The sequence below is a fragment of the Pyrus communis genome, chromosome 12, assembly GCF_963583255.1.
Source record: "Pyrus communis chromosome 12, drPyrComm1.1, whole genome shotgun sequence".
NCBI classification, from domain to species: Eukaryota; Viridiplantae; Streptophyta; class Magnoliopsida; order Rosales; family Rosaceae; genus Pyrus; species Pyrus communis.
The window spans coordinates 24,571,424-24,593,395 of NC_084814.1; the positions used below are offsets into that span (position 1 = coordinate 24,571,424).

The following is a 21,972-nucleotide window of genomic DNA, read 5'->3' on the forward strand; positions in this document are numbered from 1 at the left end:
TAATCTTTCAAATACGATTATAATTTATATCATAACAACAAACTGTAACTGTAATTCTGGACAACTAAAAGTAACTATACCATTAAAAACCGTGAGCGCTTTGATACTACACAACCATTTCAATATTAAGAAGAAAAAAAAAATTGCTCAAAGTTCTAAAATTCTAATGTTCTCTAGGAGTAAATACACCAATGCTTTTGCCTCGGTCGGAAAAACAAAATAGCACCAACGTTGCCAAAAACAGGGCATCCTCCCCTTCCTAGCTCGCCATCGTCTGCAAAAAGAAAAAAGAATGCGCATAATAAAGTTTACGTTCTAAACTTCAAGGAATGAGCAGTCTCGTTTAATATTGTGGAATGACCGAGAGTGAAAATTAATGTCGAAATAAATTGGTTTTGCAAGAAAGCAATGTCAAGAGAGAAATTGCAGACACCCCACATAGAACACCTAGTGCAACATAAGTAGGCCGACTGCATAAAATACAATAGTAACACAAAAAACCCCGGTTGTGCAGAAACGGACTACACTCCACTACATCTACCTTAAAATTAATATCCGAAAGATGCACAAGAAACTGCAAGACGGAAGAGAACAGAACTAAAACATCACAGTACTTCTTACAACACAACAGGATATGCACCACCTACAAACCAGCATACGACCTCAACAATTAAATGTTCAAGTTATTGGTTACAAACAACCGAGTGTGATAAGCAGAAAATAACACGCATAAATTACTCCATGACCCTCTGATTAAAGAAAGCAGCCAACCTAAACGAGACAAGAAAGGAGAAAGGAGACATGAAACTGATATCACACAGATACAGGGACAGTGTAATTTCACAAACAGTTTTAACACCATCGACTTTCATCAATGGATCAAAGACAATAAAGGAGAAAAGGAGACGTCACAAACAATCAACTGGAAAGTTGGAACCGTTTGTATTACTTACCCAATTAACTAGCAGATACTGATCAACTGATATGACCACTTCCGCTTCCAAAAAGATGAACCCTTAGTAGTAAGCTTGATTATCGAACCTGAGAAGGAGAACAAAGCAACCCAGAAGCATCTGCCCCAACCACTGCAAGGTCACAAACAGTACAGAGCTGCCCTTCTTGAGTTGCCACAAACCGTGAGCTACAATATGGGCAAGAGACATCCCTCTGTCCTCGGTAAATTGGTACATATGTTGCCCCACAAATCACAAATGGGTTTCTGAAATCATAGTTCAGTTGAGATTTATCAGTCATATTCCTTTCTGCAGCCTGCAGCACTTGCCGGGCTTTCTTTGCAAGACTCTCATTGGTGGGGTTGGTTTCCAACAGCCGCCTGGCAAAGTTAGCTGCAGTGGCAATGTTCCCGGCCTTATAGCAAACAGTAAGTGCACTATTCAAGGCAAGCCGTAAGTGAGGTGTTTGAAGATTGCAGTGCGTGAAATAAGCTGCAAGCTCCTGCTCCCGTTTTGGATCATCTTTCATTTCCCTTCTCTTCAGCTCGATTTGTAATCCCAGAACATACTCCTTGACTATTATAATTAACTCCTTGACTTCATCGACTTCCCTCCTAGAATCAACAACAATCAGAGGAATTGTGTGAAGAATGCTCAGAAAGATCTTCAGAGCATCAGCGAGCTTCCCATTTGTGGTAGCCTTGTAACCAGCTTTCAGTTTCTCTTCCAACTGGGAAAAATTGAACACGAGTGCTGGTGGACCTCTCACATTTGGGGTAGCAGATACATTCCACCCCCGCTCAACCGCTAGAGATATCACCGGTGCAGATGAAAACACAGGTAGATAGCTGTGGCTGCCAGTGTGAAGATCAAGAAACATTGGTTTTAAAAGAGCAAAGTTTTTGAATCCAAGTTGCCTTTTCAGTAAACGCATAGCAGTGTCAAAATTGCCAGCTGCTGCATGTTCAGCAGCAAGAGATGACCTCTGGGTCCATATCTGGCTTACAGGCATGCCAGTAGTTGGGGCAACAAATGAACTAGCATTTACAGAAGCCCTTGGTGTGTCAGCTTCAGGGGGAAGCTCCAAATCTTCAAGGTCCCATCCTTCCTCTTCCTCATGTCCTTCACCCATTTCCTCATCTTCTAATCCTGCAGTGACATCTCCATTTTGCAAGCCATCAACGTCAACCATGTCCAGCTCCTCACCCCAGTCACCATCAACAGCCTCATCCTCTTCATCCGCAGCTCCCCTGCCAACATTATCCAATCCACCTTCAAAAATACCTCTCGTGACTCTAAGAAGAGGCCAATCGCCACCACACACAATTGGGGTAGGGGGCATTAAAAGAGTGGGCACTTTCCCCTGCGGCAAAGTCGGAACATTTTCTCCCAACTCTGCAGATAGCCTTTCAGCAACATCGTGTAGGCCGTGAACTGAAGCAGTGATGTAAGCAAGGGGCAAGTGGCCAACATTCTCCAAGATCTTAATACGCTCCTTGACATTGCCTAGATACAGTGCATTGTGGAACTGACCCATGACATCATTCTTAACCTCAGCAATTTTCAGCATCTTGGACAGTTTTTCCATATTACCAGTAATGAGATAAAGGAAAGATAGCCTCTCAAAATTTTTAGTCTTCTGGTAGGCATACTCCACAATACCCGCATTGCCTTGGCGAAGAGCCTCCACCCCCAACCTATACCAGTAGTCTTTTTCATCAATGGCTGTAGCGGATGCAACTGCAATTTGAATATTCCCACTCTCCAGAGCCAGGTTGAATCTGGTTCTTTCATCTTTCACAAAATGGAGGGCAACTTCAGGAAACCCCTTCTGTTGCAGGTAAGCAATCATTGCCTGCCCACATAGCTGTGAGTTCCTTATCATGCTCATTACATGGTCATATCTCTTCTTCAATAGAGATAGCTTGAAAATGTATTCCGTAGCATCAATAACTATGGCCCTGTTTTTTCCATCCCTATCCAAGCAGAAGATAGTATTTCCAGAAACCTTCGTAATGTAAATAGGAACATCTAGGGTTCTGATTATTCCACTGTCTCCATTAGGGAGGCAATATTTTATGTGATTTAGAGTCGTATAAATGAAAACGCCATTGTCATCCCAGCCACCACTCTTCACACGGATTGTCTCATGAAGAGTGCACTGATGCACAAGCTTCTTGTTGGCAATGATAATGGCATGTTTGCCGAGCAAGGCAACGCTTTCCATGTCATTGGACCAAACAACATACTTGATGAAGGGGGTTTGAAGTTCACCAACAATAATCTTTTGCTGGAGATCAAATATAACCACTTTGTCTTCTACTCTACACAGCAAATTATTTGATCCAGCATAGAATATTGCATCAGCAGCAAAAGGAAGGGGGATCTTTTTACCAGCCTCATTCGCCATATTCTTAATCAAGACTTGGTTGTTCATTTTGTCAAGCACAGCGAACCTATTCCGTGCAATAAACACAGCTGAACCTCCAATACCTCTCTTTGCATCTTGCAGACTATCACCCCTACTAATGCTGTCTTTGGGTATCAAATACAATTCGTAAGATCCCCCATCCAAGTCTGAAGAAATAAGAACTGCATTTTCCGTAGGACTGTAAGAAAGAGTCCTTGGACTTTGATTTAAAGTGGTGGAACCAGGGCGTCGAATTGGAATAACTTGTGTGTCTCTTTGGGTTGAAAACTCATAGTACCGCAAAAAGCGATCTTTAACGTAGAACAGAGAACTACCACTCACTGCAAAGGCTGGTCGTTCCCTCTCTAGCTTAAATACAATCATGCCACTGTCATGACCAGCTGCCAACAGATTCATTTCAGGGTGAGATGAAAGAATCCAAAAACGGTCATGCTCTCTTCGAAAAGTTTGAATTCCAGTCCGCTTCGTTACATCCCAGACACGTATACTTTTGTCCTCCGAGTTAGATACAATTATGTCCTGTTTGGCATGAAACATGACACATGAAACATTATTCATGTGCCCTCTCAATGTATCCACTTCCCAAGCCTTTGTATCTGTATACAATATGAACAAATTGAATCAGTAACTCAAACCACTGTATCCCCTACACACTTGAAATGATTATTCAGAAGCACTATAATCTTTTCTGCCTACGTAACCAAAGCTTTGCCTCTGTAATACAGATGAACAAAATTTATACTCAAAATGTAATACAGATGAACAAAATTTATACTCAAAAGAAATTGTTCCATGGACTCCTATGAGACTAACATTTAATAAAATTATTTGTTAAATGCCCCATGATTATGAAAAGAAAAATAATTATCATGATACCATTCATTCGCCACAATTTAACTTGGCGATCATCTGCTCCTGAGACAATCAGAGGCAGGTTGGGGTGGAATGAAGCCCAATTGACACCACGATCATGCCCTTCCAAGACATACTTAACAACAGCATCAACACCGCCAAAAAGATCTGTGTTCATCTGACTTAGTCGCAGAATGTCATCTGCCGGTGATACGGTCTTCTTTTTCAGGGAACCAATATCCCAAACTCGGACAGTCTGATCAAGAGAGGCAGATACAACAAGGTCTTCTTTAGGATGGAATGAGGCACACATGACATAATGATTGTGCCCTGTCAACACTGAAATACACGTACGTGACTGCCAATTCCATATACGAATAGTCTGGTCATCACTGGCACTCACAATCCATGGGTACTCGTGGTGAAACTGCACGGTACGGATATAATCAAGGTGTCCGAGGAGAGTAAAAAGACACCTATGCATCTTATAGTTCCAAACTTTAATCTTATAATCATCCCCTGTAAAAATGCAACACAGCTAGATCAACACATGACGCGTAACACGAAAAAGTAACATTCGTACAAATCAATAGTGAAAGGAGAGCCATCTCAACGCACTCGAATATAAGCCTTGGAAACTTTCGGATATAAGCACTCTGGCTAAGTTTGTGTCAATTTCAATTTTATTCAAAACAAATTCAAATTACGCTTTTAATTTCATATTCACAGTTGCCGCCAACCTAGATCTAATCAAACCAGATACAAAAATTACCAAATCTAACTGCGAAAAGACAAATGCATACATCAAAATCCAAACAAAATTAAAAGAAAAATAATAATTCAGATATGAATTCGGTACCTCCAGACACAAAGAGGGGCTGAGATTTGTGAAAGTGGACGCCGCGAACAGGCCCATCGTGCTCGTCGAATCGATCAATGAGCGTCCCCATACGGTAGTCCCATAGCTGGATCACACCACTGTGAAGACTCGCGAGGATCCACGGCCTCTTTGGGTGGAAGCTCAGTCCCTTCACTCTGTTACTCTTCGTTTCAAACTTGGTCAACATCTTTCACCACCGCGGTCACTGCACCCAATCGAATCGCATAAAAACCAAACAGACCACAAATTCATCAAAACGCAAAACCTAGGGGGAACAAAATTGGGAAAGATCTGAATCGAAACCCTAACTGTGATGAGCATCGTACCTTCGATCCGATCAGTGAGTGAGGGATCCGAATTTCTCACCAATGCATCCAAAACTTACCTCCAGAGGCCGATGTGTGCATGTTTTGTATCTATGGAGAGAGAAAGATGAGAGAGAGACAAATGGTGAGTTAAATTTAGATAGAGAAGACGGATTTTATTTACTAATTAATTTTATGGCGTTGTTCTGGGTGATTGTGGCCGTCAGATTGGTATTGGAAGGACGTGATCGAGTGGAATTGCGTCACCAGAGTATTGGGCGAGATGACGGTGGCCGTTGGATTGGAATCCGATGGACTTGATTAAGTAGAAGTGCGTCACCGGAGAGAGCAATTGACTTCGAGTTATGACAATTTTTCGCAAAATATACAATAACCAATTGGAGTGTGATATCTACACACCTCTTTTTACATCTTTTTGGTTTTCGGCCGTCAGATCGGATGAATTGAAAAAGATCAACAGAAAGAAATTAATAAAGAGTGTGTGAAAAGTAAAAATGGGTGTATAGATAGCACAACCCTAACCAATTTACCACACCCAATAACCACTAATAGCCAAATGGTAAAGGACGGACTGATAGATTTCCTTCAAACTAAAAACTGAAGGTCTCGAGTTTGAATCTTGCTGCTGGTCTGGAAGCCAGACATGTGGCCAAAGGAAAGTTGAAATGCTTATGTGAATCTTCCCAACCTCTAGGAGGGATGGATAACCGTGTCTTACCACTACAGTTATCTTCGTCATCTCTTCAAAACTTCCATCAAAATAAGTCATAATAAAAAGACCATTAATACAAACCATTATTCCAATTGCGTTAAAATTAAAAGACCATTGCTAGAATTTTCTCATTTTAATTTTTCATATTTGCCCCTCCATTCAGTCTCAAGTATGTGGCACATGCCTCATTTGAACGTAAGTTTTGACGAAATTAACGAAAATAACCATACCTGAACGTTTTGATGAATTAAATGACCAATAGTCACAAATTTTTTGTTGAACAACCATTTAGTGAACGGTTTTGCTAATACCGTGAGACTCTTAAGGAAAGGAAAATCATTCTTCGCAACCCATTACAAAGGTGAAGAAACTAAAATCCAACGCCACATTTGGATACAACATTACTAACACTGATGTGAACAAATGTACTAAAGAATCAAAATCATGGCAAATCGTTTGAGCGTACGAAAACCACCTCTGCGTCACAAGAGGGTAAAAGATACATCTGAATTTCGTGGTCCACAAAAAAACTAAACGAGGTGCAAACTAAGGACTACCTCGCTAGCTAGTCATCATGACCTGTTCACTTGACTGAAGGGCTTGGCTAGCAAAGGACCTTACATCAACGTCGGGATCCTCGCTAAGCTCAACCAAACAAGGACGAATAGTTTTCTCCACCACCTGCGCAAAGCGTATTATGCATAAGTCCTTTCAGTACTTTCACTCGATCTGCGTATTGTGTTTTGAATCTTATGCTCGTGTGCGTTCGGAGTATCAAATGAAGAGATTTTTATTACTTACCGACTGATCAACTATCGGAATAATTGACTGCAACACCTTTGCCACATTGAACTTGATGTTTGGTACCCTACAAGAAGCAACTCTCAGCCCACCAGCGCAAATAAAATCAAACAAGAAGCGTAATTTAACTTAATAGCTTCTAATCTATACCTATCTTTTGATGCAGTGACTACCACCGGTAGAAGCTTGGAACAAGTGATTTCTGATCCCAAAACAGGGGCAAGTAGGGATATTGCATGTAGAATCGTCATCCGATACAAATAGTGGGGGTTGCTAATCATTTCCAAAACCTTTCAAGAGATTTCCAATTTCAACTGTTTAGTTACCATGTCAAGAGATTTTCGAATTCAAAAGAACACTATTCAACAATCCAGTCCCTTAACAAGGCTGGGTCCGATAACCATGTTTAGTAATATGTCACTACAGCTTATTAGACATAACCATATCTAATCTTTTCAGAATAAGGAAAAGAAAGAAAGAGAACCTGTGGGACTATATGCTGCATTGCCCAATCAGGGCCAAATTCTTCTGCAAGGCGCTTCAGATTATTAGCAGCTGCATCACGTATTGAGTAAACCTACCATCATCATCAGAAGTTTTGTCAGTAAAACAGATCTAAAACAAGGCAAGACTGCGTCACCGATTACAGTTTATATAATTTGAAACGGCACCAGCTGTCAACCACCCAGAAAGAAGAATCCTATGTTTTTACTTCATAACCAGGAAACCATTATAGGCAGCAAATTCATTGCTTATGATGATGAAAAAGAAACAACACAGGCATCAACATCACTCCTTTTCTTGTTCTTTTGATTTTTTGAGACGAGATAAACACGAGATATAGAAACATCATTACTCAAAACAGAAGCCGCACTAACCTTATCATTTAACCACTGCATGCAAAGAGACCCAAGCTTATCATCAAAAAACCCGACACCCAACTGACTTGCCAATAAAGGAATATATTCTATTATCGCAAGCCGAACCCTCCAATGTCTATCCTCTGCAAGTTCAACAATTGCTGGCAACAAAGACTGGGACAGCAGATCAATCCCAATTACCTGCATCAACAAGTGATATATCCACGACTTTTTCAAATTCAATATGAAAACTTTAACTAATACACTTAATGACCATGATTTCAGAATTTAAAGCCTTTCTTGCGTCTCTTAAATCCGAAAACTCCAACAATTGAGTTGCTCGTGTTTATACTATGTTCCTTTGCAAATGCTAAAATTTCCTTATCAGATCACCATTACAGTCTGTAAAAGTAAAAATTTAGCACCATACTGCAAAAGCTTTTTCTGATTCATCAACATTGCCTTAGCACAAATGCTAGCTATGTTTCATATAAAAGCAGTACGCTACTAAACAGGTCTACCTTCCTAGAGAATCCAAAACAAAATTGACTACCACACAGTCCAACCATCACATATTAGTATGTACAATATATAAAATCTTATGTTTGACACCACCAGTTCGATACACACAGAAAAAAGATATGTAAAGCATACAGATAGAAAAACTTGTGACAAACCTGGTTGACTTGATCAAGCTTGCTGATAATATTCAATCGCACATCAGGGAACTCGTCTTTTAGAAGAGAGAGAAAAATAGGCAGCAGCTGCTCTATGGTTGCATCCTGCAGCCACCAAAAGAAAGTACCAATCATATAATGAGAGGGAGAAAAATTATCTTCTAAGTAAGAATTTGAATTAAATACGCCCCAAAATTTTCTTGCCTTTCCTAAAACTGGTGCCATTCCCATTATCACTGATGCCAATGCAGAACGAACGTGCTGGGAAGAATCTATTGACAAGTCCTATGGCAGGCAAACATAATAAGTCATATCATTTTCAAACAAGCAAAAGCTAAACAGTATTTAGAATTGCCTAAAAACTTCAACAACAAACTGCTTAGGGAAAATATAATCCACACATTAGGTGAGATGTGTAACCTTCACAAAAGGAAGGATCTGCTGAATGGCAAGTTCTGGATTCAAAATTCGGCAAAACTTAGTTACTTTTCCTGCAGCAGCTATTCGTACTTCAGCCTCATTATCCCGAAGAAGCCGAACATATGCAGGCACCAGGTCCGACCTAATATATACCAACATCACCACACTCATCAATTAATTTAGAACTCAACAAAGTAGGTAGAGAGAGAGAGAGATCGGGCAATTGATTCACATTTACATAATTACAACATCCTAATCCAAGTAATACAGTATTCACAATAAAAGCCAAGCCACAAAATAAACTGACTACCTTGTAGCTTCTGGACCAACAGCTTCACACAGCTCGTATAATTGATTCGCAACCATGTACCGAACACGCCAAGACTTATCCTGGTCCAAAGAACAAGTTTGCATCATGAATATTGGCGAGAGTACATCTAATATTGCAATTTATATAATTCAGAATAAACAAAGTGTAAAGATTGCTCATTACCGCATGCAATAATAACACTAAGAAATATGATATACCTGTGAAAAGTTAACAATGACAGGAAGAATATGGGCCACACATTCTTGAGGTTCCAACAACTTCCCAAGAGCTGCACAACCCTCAACAGCCAATAACCGAACAGAATCCTGATCTGAAAACAAGATTCATCAGGAACAAGTTCATACTAAATACCAATGCTAAGATTAATAAAACCGTCTTTAAGAAAAAGATAGAATATTGGCATATGATAATAAAATTTTATACAAGAGTGAGAAGACACACATACCATCCTGCGTCAAATCCTCAAATATAGACATTATGTCAGCTTTGAGGTGCACAGCTTCTACAGTCCCAGCAAATTTTCCCAGGTTAGTTGCAGCAGATCTCCTAACCATGGGCATGTCATCTTGGCACAGTTGACTGTATGTCGTCCGTAGTTCCGTTTTTAAAGTTTCTGGGGCACTAGGATAAGCAATATGAAACAAACCACAGGATGAAACTCGGGCTGTAAACCACTCTCCGGCAGCAAGTCTCTGTATTCAAAATGATGCATGGAGAGAAATACAGATAAGTCATTCCAATGCACTGAGGTAAAGATTCTCATAGGGATAACGTGAACAAAATATAAGTTCTAGTGGATTTTGTGAATAATTACATTTTATGAACTGGGAAGAAAATAAAAGAGATAACGAAACTTTTGAATTGTGAACCTACTACCATGGCATTTTATATACACTCTACAACCCAATCCGCCAGGTCAAACCACAGGATCATGTGTCCAGAGTGAAAGCGTAATGAGAAGGCAAACAACTACAATTAAATAATGGAATAGGACCAAATCATCTAACCTTAACTAAAGGAATGAAATATTCAACCAAGTCCTTTTCTCTCATCTGGCCGCCAATTTTACACAACGAATCCACCGCTTTGTCCCTCACACATGTTTCCTCAACAGTGCAGAGCGTTTCCAAAGGCGGGAGCAGAACGTTGGCATGATCCACACCACCCACATAGGGGATAAACACCCCCAACTCTTCCGCCATTGCCAGAAGCACTTCATCATCGTCATCGTTGTTCTCGCTGAGGAAAGGAATCAGCTCCTTCCTGGTCCTCTCTTCTCCGAGTGCACGGGCAATCGTGGAAATCCTCCGGATTGAGTTCAAACGGAGCTTAATGTCTTCGTTCTTCAGCTCATCGATTAAAACGGCAATCGGGTACAAAGTTTCATCAACCATAGCCATCTTTTCTACAAATTATGCCTCTAACTGAAATCAAAACACAAATTTCCAACAAACTTAAGAAAAAATTCACTTCTGCATCAAATACAGGTAACAATTTTCGATTGTTTTCGACTTTTCCCCTAACTTTTACTCCCTAATTGAAACGAATTCCATAAATTCCTCTACTTGAAGAAAGAGCTACGGACCCTAATTCAATTAAACAATGCTTAGCAAAAAATAAAAACATATCTCAAGCGATTTCCAACAAGATCCGTAGAACAAAGCGCAAACAAGCAGATTGAGAGAGAGAGAGAGAGGAGAGAGAAGTGGATTACCTGAGGGCTTTGTTTGCAGAGCTTCGATCTAGAAGGATACACTGTTGGAAATGGGACAGATCTTTTGGGTGAGAAACCAGAAGGGGAGAGAGAGAGAGAGAGAGAGAGAGAGAGAGGAGAGAGAGTATTGTTTCCCTTTTGTTTTTTACCAAACATTTTACGGTGGGAAGGACCGGATCCTGCCCGACCCGATTTTCATTTCCCGTGTCCTAATTTGGGCAGCACCGGATCCGGTTTTCCCCCATTTTTTGTCTCTACTATTAGTTTTAGAAAGTCAAGTCTAATTTCTTCTTTTTTTTCAGAAAACATGGTGGCTTAACACGGCAATCCACTCTTTTAGCCGTCGTGAAGACTTCAGAGACATTTTAGCCTCCCTTGCCACCATTATGTAATTCACTAACGTCAGAAATCAAACTCAAGACCTGCCGTATGAAATACAGGTATTGAATTCGATTAGGAATTGAAACGCAATATAAGCCAATAACCATGTATTAGTAACACTGGAAAAATATTGAAATAATTTCATCTATATATATATATATATAGATGTATACATAGTTCGCGATACAGGGGCGTTACAGAGCCTAGTAAAAAGTTGTTGACTCCGAATTATATTATCTTACAATTTGGTGGAGCAAAAACTAAAACCACCAATATCAGTAAACAGTGTTAGTCAGAAAACAACAGTTTCATTATCCCCTATTGATCTGAGTAATCTTAACGTTAGCCTGCAAATTATCCGACCCCTCCCCGGCGGAGGTATCACCATCTCCGCGCGGCTTATATGCTTACTTTATCAACCAAATAGAGATCACTTCACCTGCCATCGATAAATAAGAAAGCCGTGAGTGATGACATTGACAGCAGCAGAAGAAATCAGTGCCGCCGTTGTATTTTGGAACTGAACTAGCAGTAGCAGCAGATCTCCATAAAGCGGAATCGTACTGCCGCTTGCTGGTTTCAGGATTTCAGACAGTTGAGCAATCGGGTCCAAAACCTGCGACCGCGAGGTGGCTCTAAGATTTCTGGTGGTTCGGCAGGTTCCTTGAAATGTGCTTTCTCACTTAGTTCTTGAAATGAGTCTACAAGATTTTGAAGCCTTGCGACAAACTCTATCAACAGGGATGTAAATGTGGCTAATGACAACTGACTAGCATTTTCATAGGTTTTGGATTCCTCCGCTACTGGCGGTTCATCAGCCTTAAATTTAAGTCCTGCAGGCCACGATATCTGTTTCATGAACATACTTCCTGATGAAACACCTGCGGGCAGGTTCGAGTGGTTGACTTCAGTTGGTACGGAGCCTACGCCATTTGGCTTTGCGGGCATCTGGCTATCCCAACTTTGTGGCACAGGAAAAGAACTAAGATCAAGTACAGCTTCACTAAGGGATTTGTATTCCCGGAAATAATTTTCTTCATCATCCACGTTCAATAAGTCCTGAGGTTCTCCCAGCTCCTTTGGTCGACTTCCAATCTCCCAGCCTTCTGAATTAACAAGCAGGTACGATTTCTGGTCAACTTTCTTTTGTAAGTCTTCTGCAGCCTCATGCACTTCATTGAGTATATCTGTGGGACCTATTTTCTCCATTGTTTTCAGTTTGTTTCCAAGTTCACGTAAAACTTTGGCACCTTCATAACCAACCCTTTGAAGTTCCCTACGAAATACTTGTCTTCGCTCAGCAGGAGCCTACATATAAACATACCAGTGGTTCAGTAAAAAGACATTAAAACATTTCAAATAAATGAACACAAAGAAATAGATAGTTCAAGAAAAACCATAATCATGAAGATGTTAAAGGTGCACACATAAACAAGATGAACATACAAAATGAGATACCACGTAGAAAATTAGAAATACAGTATTTATACCCCACACAAATAGATCATTCAACGAGAATTCTTCAATACCAAAACACCGGAGATGTGTTGCAGGAAAAACTTTCCCATGCATGATAATGAAAAGATCATGGATCCCATGACTACCGGTACTCAATGAGCTTCCTTGCAATTCATGTGTATGCAAGAAAAACTTAAATTATGGTAATCTACGCACAATTCAAATTAACAGGCAAAGGTAGACCACGAGGATAAATTTAAGCAACAAACAAATCTATGAACACCCTGAGTGCACAAATTCCATTGTGGTCACAGACGTGGGAAAGAAATTACACGTTCTCAAACAAACACAATTAACGATAAATTAGAAGGATCTGCTTTTCAAATGAGCAAATTGCCATGCTATATCAAACCATCTTTAGAAGCACAGATAAATGGGAAAAGGAAAAAAAAAAAAAAAAAAAAAAACAACACTAAATCTCTGTTACTAATAGCCTCACGATGTAGTTGGACATGGTTAGTACCTGTATTTCAGAAAGTATACATCCGTGCAATGCCATGACCATAAATGCACAATGCCTCAGTGCACCACCCACTTTTCCATAGTTCTTCCATGGATATCTAAGCATTCTGTATCGACCATGCGGTGGCTCCCAGATAGCAAATCCCATCTTCAAATAAAAATAATGAGTTTAAAACAAAACCAAAACCAAAACCAAAAAATATGCTAATGCCGTGAATTGCCAATCATCAACATATTGCAATGAAAAATACCAGAGTGTCCTCTTGGCTTGTAGATTCCACAGCAGATCTGTAGCCACTATAGAGTGGATCATCGGAAGCTTGATAGGTAAGAATCTTGGAAGGGACCCTCTCATATTCAACGCAATTAAGGTAACTGTTAACAACACCTAAAAAATGATAAAGATGGTCAGCAAAGGAAATTGGTAATGACAAAACTGGGATTTGGCATATAAAAGAGAAAGATTTTACAATGTCCAACAAATTCAAAGCATATAGTAAACGAACCTTCCAGTGATTTTGCAACACCCATGAAATTTTTTACGACCAAGTTGTGCAGATCCTCACCAGCCCAGATGGGAAAAATGCATATATTTACTCCCAAACCAACACCAGCACCCAGTGCAATGAGAAAGAATCGAGACACAGCTGTATGAACAAATTCCCTTGTCCGATACCCAGATACCATGATGAAACAAAATGTCAACAAGAACACCCGAAACCCATATTCATAAGGCTTCATTGTCGGGTACAGCTTCGCATAAGTTGCAAGAAATCCTAGCAACCGCATAATATGTCACGAAAATGAAAATCAAACAAAAATTTAGCAACTAGCAAGTCTAGCATATAGTTGAACTTTTCAATGACATTACAAAAACCAAAAATGTACACTGGTTGCAAATCCAGACCTACGATAAAGATGCTAGCGAAAATAACGACTTCTTCCCACTCTCCAGCTAGCCCACATAAGTTTGCCACAACCAAAGCCAGGCCTCCAGCCGAAAATGTCCCCAACCCGCGGTTAAATCCTTTGCTCAGAGTCGCTCCTGCATAAGAACGCAGATTGCAGTGTAAAAGAAATGCACTTGAATCCCGGCTAAGAACAAAATCGAGTCGAAGGCCCAACAGTAACAAAAAGAATTTACCTTTCGAACCATTGTTAATACAAAAGAAAGATTTTTGGTCTCAAAAATTCATTCTTCTAAATAACAACTTCCCGTGAACCAAAAAGAAGGAAAAAACTTTAGCTTCAATTAATTATTATAATCATGAGCTCCATGCTTTTTCCAATTCCCTTCACTGATTACATTACACTTTATTAAATTCACCACAGTAAAGTTCGTTTCTTTCCACATTAAATAAACAAATCTACATACAAAGAACTCAAATTCTGCAAAAAAATCAAAAGTAATATCCAATAAAAACAGAGAAATGCTTAAAAGCATGAGCCGAAGGAAGTTAAGGTTCCGCCGTAAAACCAATAGGACGAAGACCCAGATGATGAAACTGCTAAATAAACCCGAAAACGAAGAGAATGGGCAAGACAGCAATTTTACCTATGCTGAACTCGAACACCACCACAACGGTAAGAATTGCCCAGACGGAGTAGCGGCTGAGCTGCTTGAACGGCTCTTTGAGGAAGATGAGCAGCGAGATGATCATCAGCGCCAGACCCATCTTCGCGGCGAAGATGATCTTTCTCGGATCGGACTGACCCATCCGAACCGCCCGTTTCCAGACATGTTGCACGGTTCGGCACCAGCCGACAATTCGGTCGGAGACTGATCGGAAAGTGCAGCAGCGGGTAGACCCCGACGACGGGTCTTGCTCCTCGATGTTGGGGAAGCCACCCAGCTCGGAGTAGGAGTAGCCCTTCTGGACGGAGAGCAACCGCTCTCTCTTCTCCTGGAAAGTGTACTTGAAGGAACCCAATTTTGCTGCCATTTTTGTTGGAAGAGGGAAAGTGGAATTGTAACACAGTAGAGGAAAGAAAAGTTGATTACAAAATAAGAAAGTATGAGCTTGTGTTTGTTGAACTTGGAGACATGTGGTTATACTATTTTGGGATTTATTTATTTATTTATTATTTATTTGTTTATTTACTTACTTTTTATTGCTTCAGAAAATGTTTCGGTTTGGATCTAAAGAAATTTTGTTGTTATTTGTCTTTTTTTGTTATATTCTAGAAATTTGGAGTGCTTTTTCCAGTGTGTATTTACTTTTAGTACGAAATTGTTGTGTTATGTCAATTTACGTTTTATTTAATAGTTTTTTAGAACAAATATGATATTCATTGATACAACAAAAATGATATGTATATATAAAAAGATGGGTGCATTTAACAATAAAAAATTTATCAAAGATTTCAACTAGGTTAAAGGAAAAAGAGCTTCATGCACCAACAAAATTACAAAGTTTGTACTATCGTCTAAAAAAAGATCTGTAATTATATCATGAGGTTCTTCGAACCAAAGCATTCGAGCAATCTTATTTGCATTTGGTCAGATATGACACATAAAAGGGTAAGCATTATTAGTGCATAATTAGATTTTTAGAGTATTAATAATAACTATATAATTTTTAAAAATTGTATTATTTGAGAAACAAAAATATATATATGTATATATTTTTTTTTTTAACGAAACTTTTATTTTGGCCGGATGTAACCAAATTAACGAGAGAGGTCCAATAATATAGGTACGGAAGGTGCAAAGAAATTGCCGCGGGTTTCAATTTACTGATTTGACGGAGTTTGGCAGCGCCGTTAAATTTATCCGGATAAGGTTTTATCTTTCGAACGCGTTTCGTAATGATTCGTACTTCCTCCAGCAGCAAAGGAAATGATGTCGTCACCTGTTTGACTTGTTGGAGCAAAATATACAGTGGTTCTGGATAAATGTAGAAGCTTGATACAGAGGCTATTGAACAGTCAATTCAAATTCATGCACATGATTATTCGGAACAAAGCCACATATGGATTGTGTGGTGCATATGGCGAATCTACCATCCACCTAATGAAGGAATGCCATTAGAGCAACTCCAGCGCTGGAGTCCTTCCCCCAGGCTAAGCACTATTCAATCCACCTAATGAACAGTAATTGCCCTTAATGAACAGTAATAGTCCTGGCAATAGCATTTGCATCTCTACCGTTACACTTCAATAGCCCTGACAATAGGTAATAAAATATTAGTATTTTTTTTATTTATAAAATAATACAAAATAATTTTAATTGTAATATCGGATAAGATTTTTAATCGTTCTCGTTGCGTCACGTGTCATTATCCGAAGTATTATTAAATAATACAAAATAATTTTATTTGTAATTTCGGATAAGATTTTTAATCGTTGTCGTTGCGTCACTTGTCATAAAATCCAAAAAGACAATTATTGGGGATGGATTTCCGATAAATTTTTTAATCGTACTCGTTATGTCACGTGTCATTATCCGAAAATACAATTATTGGCGATGGATTTCTGGTAAGATTATTAACCAATCACGTCGCGCCACGTGTCATAATCTGTTCACAATCTTTGAGGATAGATTTCCATCAGATTTTTAACGAATGACGGCATGCCACGTGGCATTATGTACAACCTAATCCTTTCTGAATCCTCCATATAATCCACCGTTGGATATAAAAAAATTTGAATTCCAACACTCCAGATTGTGCCACGTGCCACAACGGTAACTTTTCTTAATTTTAAAACTATTTTTTCTTTTATTTTTTTATTTATAAAGCATATTAATATCCACCGTTGATCTCAGATCGAACGGTGGATATTAAATAAGACTTTTTTTTTTTTACCGTTGAGATCGAACGATCCAAATTAAATATCCGTTGAGATCGAACGGACCGTGGGAAGCCACGTGACTTCCCAACGATAACTGAAAAAGTAAATTTTTTTTTCTGATTTTGTGTCGGCGACGCGCCCCCACGCGCGAGTGGGGTGCACGCGCCAGACACAAAAAAAATTAAATAAGGCCTGACGCCAGGGCTAGCGTCACAGGGCCTCAGGCTCTGAGGCTGGCAATTCTCCATGGGCCCGGAGCTCGGGCCTCCACTTTCACTCGGGCTTGCCCACGCTGGAGCCGGTCCACGGGGCCTCGGGCCCCTTTTCTCTCCCCCGTCCCCCGAGCAACTGCCCACGCTAGGCTTGCTCTTACGCGAAATGTGCGTGAATGAGCTCGCAGGTGGGTCCACTCTTGAGGAACACTCACACTTCGTGTTTTGGTGTGTGAGGGGGGGTGCACAGTCTCTCTGGAACGAGAAGCTAGAGTCTCCTGAGGTATGTACTACTAGTGTTATTCAATGGTGGCTGGGGGAGGGGGGGCATAGTCTCTGGGACGAGAAGCTGAACTCTCCTGAGGTATGCACTACTAGTGTTATTCAATGGTGGCTGGAGTTTACTAGAACCACAAACGCAAGTGAGGAACAGAATAACATATTGAGAAGCACCCCCAGATGGATTGTCCCACCCCAGGGGCGGCTCAAGTTGAATGTTGACGGGTCATGGAATGCAACGAGCCTTGCTGTTGATTTTGGTGCTATTATCAGGGATGGTGATGGTATTTTTGTGGCTACTTGTATCGGAAGCTCTGAAAATATATCCTCCCCGTTGCTCTCGAAAGCTATGGTGTTGAGGGCAAGTTTGCTATGGGCGATGGACAGGGGTTATCAATTCCTTTTTATTGAAACAGACTCACTTCAGATTGTAGAGGCGCTAAGGGATCCTACCCTCAATTTGTCACCCATCGGACAAGTTGTGGAGGATTGCAAAGCTCTACTCAACACAATCACTGAAGCAAATATCACCCACATTCGTCGAAACGCAAACCCTGTTGCTCATCGCCTTGCAAAAGTTGGCCCATCTTTGATGCAAAGTTGTGAATGGACCGGTTCCCCACCTAATATCTTAACTGATATACTTGTTAAGGACTGTGTGTAGCTCTATGCTTAGAGATGGATCAACCTTTGTAATGCAATTTATGATGAAATGAAATCTACTATATCACTTCTTTTTCAAAAAAAGCCACATTTTCTAGTATGTCAAGATATGGGAGAACACCGCATTTTATCATACAATTAGAGGAAAAAAATTACAAATGTTCCTCTAATTATATATTGGCATTTGGTATCCCGTCTTGTGTTTCAGGTACCATTGAAAAATCTCTCTGATTCTAAGCTAGTAGATCATGTAGAAATCAAAATAAAATATCATGAGCATTGACACCATAAACTGAAATCAGAAATCGAATTGGGGATTGTACTAGGGTTACAATTGAATGGGGATTTTAAACCCCTTATCAGTGAACCTAATATAATTTTTTAGTAGCTCATCATAAGTTTTTAAAACAAACTTGACATGTTGATTTTACTAGCCAAAGTTTTTAGGTTTGTACTAAAGAGAAGTACAGAAATTTTGAAAAGGTCAAAAGCTCAGACTGAATTTATTCTCCCACCCTCAATTTATTTTCCCACCCTTTGTGTACATATACTTTTGTATAAAAATAAAAATAAAAAGAATTTGCAAAAATGAGGTCAAAAGTCCGAAACAACTCTGAAATTTTTTTTTTTTAATGAAAAACTTAATGGAGTTAGCGTGAGATGACAAATTCTTAATTTTAGAATATTGATATGACAAGTTTCTTAAAATATTAGTTTGTATGAAAAATTGAAAAAAATGTGTATAAGTTCGTATGATATTTCAAAAAAAAAAATATTCTAACAAAAACGTCAGTTTCATTTTGTTAATTGAATGGATTCTCTTAAGTTGAAATCTTAAACAAACTGCGAGACTCCCCTTATGTCAAAACTATGAATCGTTAAGTCGAAGATCAAATGAAATTACGGGGATTATAAAACGTAGTTTGGCCTCAAAGTAAAATACCTAAGTCTCTTAATAAAATACTGGATATAAATATTGTATACCAAACTTGACCAGTCTCTCTAACCTCATATTAAACTTAAGGTAATACAAGTTATCCCGCATACTCCAACTCTGTAAAGAAAGATAGAAAGATGGTTACAGTAGTTTTAAATGCGCAAATTAATAATAATCAGGCGACTCAAGTCTAATGGTGGTGTGATTCTGTACAAAAAGTTTCAACTTGGTTAGGGTACGAGACGACATTATTCCAAGAACTGATCAAAGGCGTATGTGGCGTCTGATCTTGAAGGTGTTCTTGATCATTGGTGTTACTGCTCATAAGCTCTTGTATATCGAGTATCTCAACTCTGCGATTTGTCTTCTTCCTTATCTTGATCGCTACGTCCTGCGGTATAAATCTGCCGCAGACGCTCACCCTGCACTCCTTCTTCTCTATCGAATGAGTCTCCAACTCTATGCATAACAAAATCATGAACAAACAAATTTAGAGTTTACAATCTAATCTAAACTGCCGGCAAGGAGAAGATTGCTCTAGCCAACTTTACTAGCTAGCTAAGAGTTTAGAGATTAGAGTGTTCTCACCTCGAATATCGAGAATTGCTCTCCTTACTTTTCTGTAACAACCATTGCAGTCCATATGGATTCTCATCAGCATGTAGCAGAACTGGACATGCATAATCAATATCAGATCATACAGAAGATAACTAAGATTAGAAACTAATGAAATTCCTGACCCCAAAAAAATGTCAATTGAAGCAGACCTTGTCTGCCATGAAATCGTAATGAGAGAGAGATGTGTACTATTGCTGCAGAATCCAAATCTCTCGAATGGACGACAAAAAATGGTGATATTAAAGGCAATGATGCAATGTGATATTATAGAAAACCAAAAAGGATGAATGGAGAGTGTCATGAGCTGGTTACATTGATTCTGTTGATTCATTAATTCATGGACTGTTCATCTTGGGATCTGATTCTTCCACCCAGTAAAGATACACACACACACACACACACACATATATATATATATATATGTATGTATGTATCCGCTGGCAATGTGGCTAGATTTTTCCATTATATTCTTGACATGTTTGCATTGTTTTTTTGAACTTTTTTTACTTCCCGTGTGCACTAAAGCTTATAGAGCATAATAACTTTCTTGCTTTCAGAAGCGCATATAACTATATATATGCCAATAGAAAAGCATCACCTTTCTGAATACACCTTTTTTCTCTTTCCAAATTCATGGTAAATGCTTTAATCCTGGTGAATGTGGAAAGTTTAGTTGACTGACTCTAATTAATGGTTCCTTTTGGGATTTCAAAATTCTCTCTTTTGTATTATTTATCTCTCTAATCTTGCCTTTGGAATTAAGGAACAGCCAATATAAGAAATGGCTGTATAGGCTTGTTTTACACAAATCATATTTGATTTACTAGTCATCTTCAATGTATATCATGATGCTTTTGAGTTTATATCTAATTTTATGTTAAAAATTTCTAGGCTGCTTGTAGGGAACCTATTAATAACTGGAATCGAAGAATCAGTAGTTTAATTTGTTCCATCCAAAATGGAAATCGCCAACATATATTATGAACTTATGATTTATAAAATTTTATCTGATGATCGAGTCAGTTCTATGATTATAAGTTCATTTCATACCAAACCAGATCAAAAATATATACATATTCTAATTATGAGAAGCCGTATTCGAGCTTATTTTTAATAAGTACCATATTTACATATAAATCCTACGTTGTTACTGTTGAATTGTAATCTTATCTTGAGCCAGGTCCAGCCCATGTCGAAAAGGCAACACAAGCACAATGGATGATTCAAATGCTAGATAATTCTAGCAAGAGCATGTCGGTGGAATGCATGCATATCAAAATATATCCGGCAAAGCCCTAGTCTGTTAAGCCATCTAGAAATATCTAAACTATATCTAATGTAGTCTTTTCTAGAAAGACCAAAGCTAGCAATTTGTGTGGTTGTTAAGCAATACTCAAGTCGGTGCACCAAGGAAAGTCGGCAAAACCACACCTATAAATAGGTGTGTGTGTGTGTATTGCTATGTAAGAGTGCAAGAAGTGAGAAAAAGAGCGAAGAAGTGTAAAATAAAAATTTTGAATAATATTTTGAGTGTTTTTTTTTTTTCTTTTTTTTTGTCTATCAATTTCACTGCATTACATTCACATTCTTTTTTGTGAGATAAACACCTTCAAAGTAGTGAAGTCTTTTTAAGCCCCAACAGTTGCATACCATTTAGGATTAAGAAATGGTGTGATCGGAGACCTGCTTTACATGTGTCTCTTTATTTAGGATAGACCCAAGGATATTTTTATTGTAACACCACCTCACCCAACATCACAGATAATGATCATAACTTAAGGGTTTAGGAAACACAAATACTTGGAATTTTTACATGCATAGGGCAATTCGTTATCAGAAACGATTTTTTGGCGGAATCAGTGACGCGTATAAAGCCTCGCAGTCCTTAACGCTCTGTGAGACAGTTTTCCGCAGAAGGCCGAGATTTTTCTTAGAGATCCTTTACGGACTGGTTTACAAGTGAGTGTAACCTTCTTATCCAAAAGATGTACTGCCATGGAATCCACATCTGCAAGAAATGCAAAACCTCATCAACGAGTACATTAGAAGTTTTTTTGATTGAGTGGCAGATCATTTTAAAGGTTTTAAAGAACTCTTACCATCAACATCCGATATCACCTGGGATGTGCTCTTTCGACACTTGCTGCATCGAA

The 21,972-nt window shown here is 39.0% G+C and overlaps 3 protein-coding genes across 3 annotated transcripts; all 3 read right to left on the minus strand.

Annotated features, from left to right (window-relative positions):
- LOC137710329 (coatomer subunit alpha-1-like) lies at positions 1–5,595 on the minus strand. Its single transcript, XM_068449276.1, has 5 exons — positions 5,443–5,595; positions 5,096–5,321; positions 4,261–4,755; positions 954–3,980; positions 1–274 (listed from the first exon to the last, which is right to left on the minus strand). Exons 2-4 carry the CDS (start codon positions 5,301–5,303, stop codon positions 1,033–1,035), a joined length of 3,651 nt encoding a protein of 1,216 aa, XP_068305377.1. The 5' UTR covers positions 5,304–5,321; positions 5,443–5,595; the 3' UTR covers positions 1–274; positions 954–1,032.
- A 925-nt stretch (positions 5,596–6,520) lies between these two features.
- Positions 6,521–11,082, minus strand: LOC137710348 (serine/threonine-protein phosphatase 2A 65 kDa regulatory subunit A beta isoform-like). The gene is made up of 13 exons (XM_068449300.1): positions 10,958–11,082; positions 10,251–10,667; positions 9,689–9,935; positions 9,441–9,553; positions 9,223–9,302; positions 8,913–9,054; positions 8,697–8,777; positions 8,493–8,597; positions 7,834–8,016; positions 7,440–7,532; positions 7,106–7,245; positions 6,956–7,022; positions 6,521–6,835 (listed from the first exon to the last, which is right to left on the minus strand). The coding sequence occupies exons 2-13, from the start codon at positions 10,641–10,643 to the stop codon at positions 6,716–6,718; spliced, it is 1,764 nt and encodes a 587-aa protein (XP_068305401.1). The 5' UTR covers positions 10,644–10,667; positions 10,958–11,082; the 3' UTR covers positions 6,521–6,715.
- A 332-nt stretch (positions 11,083–11,414) lies between these two features.
- On the minus strand, positions 11,415–15,326 carry LOC137710349 (aluminum-activated malate transporter 9-like). The gene is made up of 6 exons (XM_068449301.1): positions 14,874–15,326; positions 14,226–14,363; positions 13,825–14,094; positions 13,570–13,706; positions 13,320–13,466; positions 11,415–12,646 (listed from the first exon to the last, which is right to left on the minus strand). Exons 1-6 carry the CDS (start codon positions 15,259–15,261, stop codon positions 11,918–11,920), a joined length of 1,809 nt encoding a protein of 602 aa, XP_068305402.1. The 5' UTR covers positions 15,262–15,326; the 3' UTR covers positions 11,415–11,917.
- Positions 15,327–21,972: the final 6,646 nt, after the last annotated feature.

Coding starts and splice junctions, on each gene's coding strand:
- LOC137710329 (XM_068449276.1), bottom strand. CDS start 5,303: ATGTTGACCAAGTTTGAAACGAAGAGTAACAGAGTGAAGGGACTGAGC. Junction 4,756..5,095: donor GCCCCTCTTTGTGTCTGGAG/GTACCGAATTCA, acceptor GCATTTTTACAG/GGGATGATTATAAGATTAAA. Junction 3,981..4,260: donor TAAATTGTGGCGAATGAATG/GTATCATGATAA, acceptor TATTGTATACAG/ATACAAAGGCTTGGGAAGTG.
- LOC137710348 (XM_068449300.1), bottom strand. CDS start 10,643: ATGGCTATGGTTGATGAAACTTTGTACCCGATTGCCGTTTTAATCGAT. Junction 8,778..8,912: donor AGATCCTTCCTTTTGTGAAG/GTTACACATCTC, acceptor TGCCTGCCATAG/GACTTGTCAATAGATTCTTC. Junction 8,017..8,492: donor AGCTTGATCAAGTCAACCAG/GTTTGTCACAAG, acceptor TTGTTGATGCAG/GTAATTGGGATTGATCTGCT.
- LOC137710349 (XM_068449301.1), bottom strand. CDS start 15,261: ATGGCAGCAAAATTGGGTTCCTTCAAGTACACTTTCCAGGAGAAGAGA. Junction 14,364..14,873: donor GGTGTTCGAGTTCAGCATAG/GTAAAATTGCTG, acceptor GTTCTTATGCAG/GAGCGACTCTGAGCAAAGGA. Junction 12,647..13,319: donor GTATACTTTCTGAAATACAG/GTACTAACCATG, acceptor GTTTATATGTAG/GCTCCTGCTGAGCGAAGACA.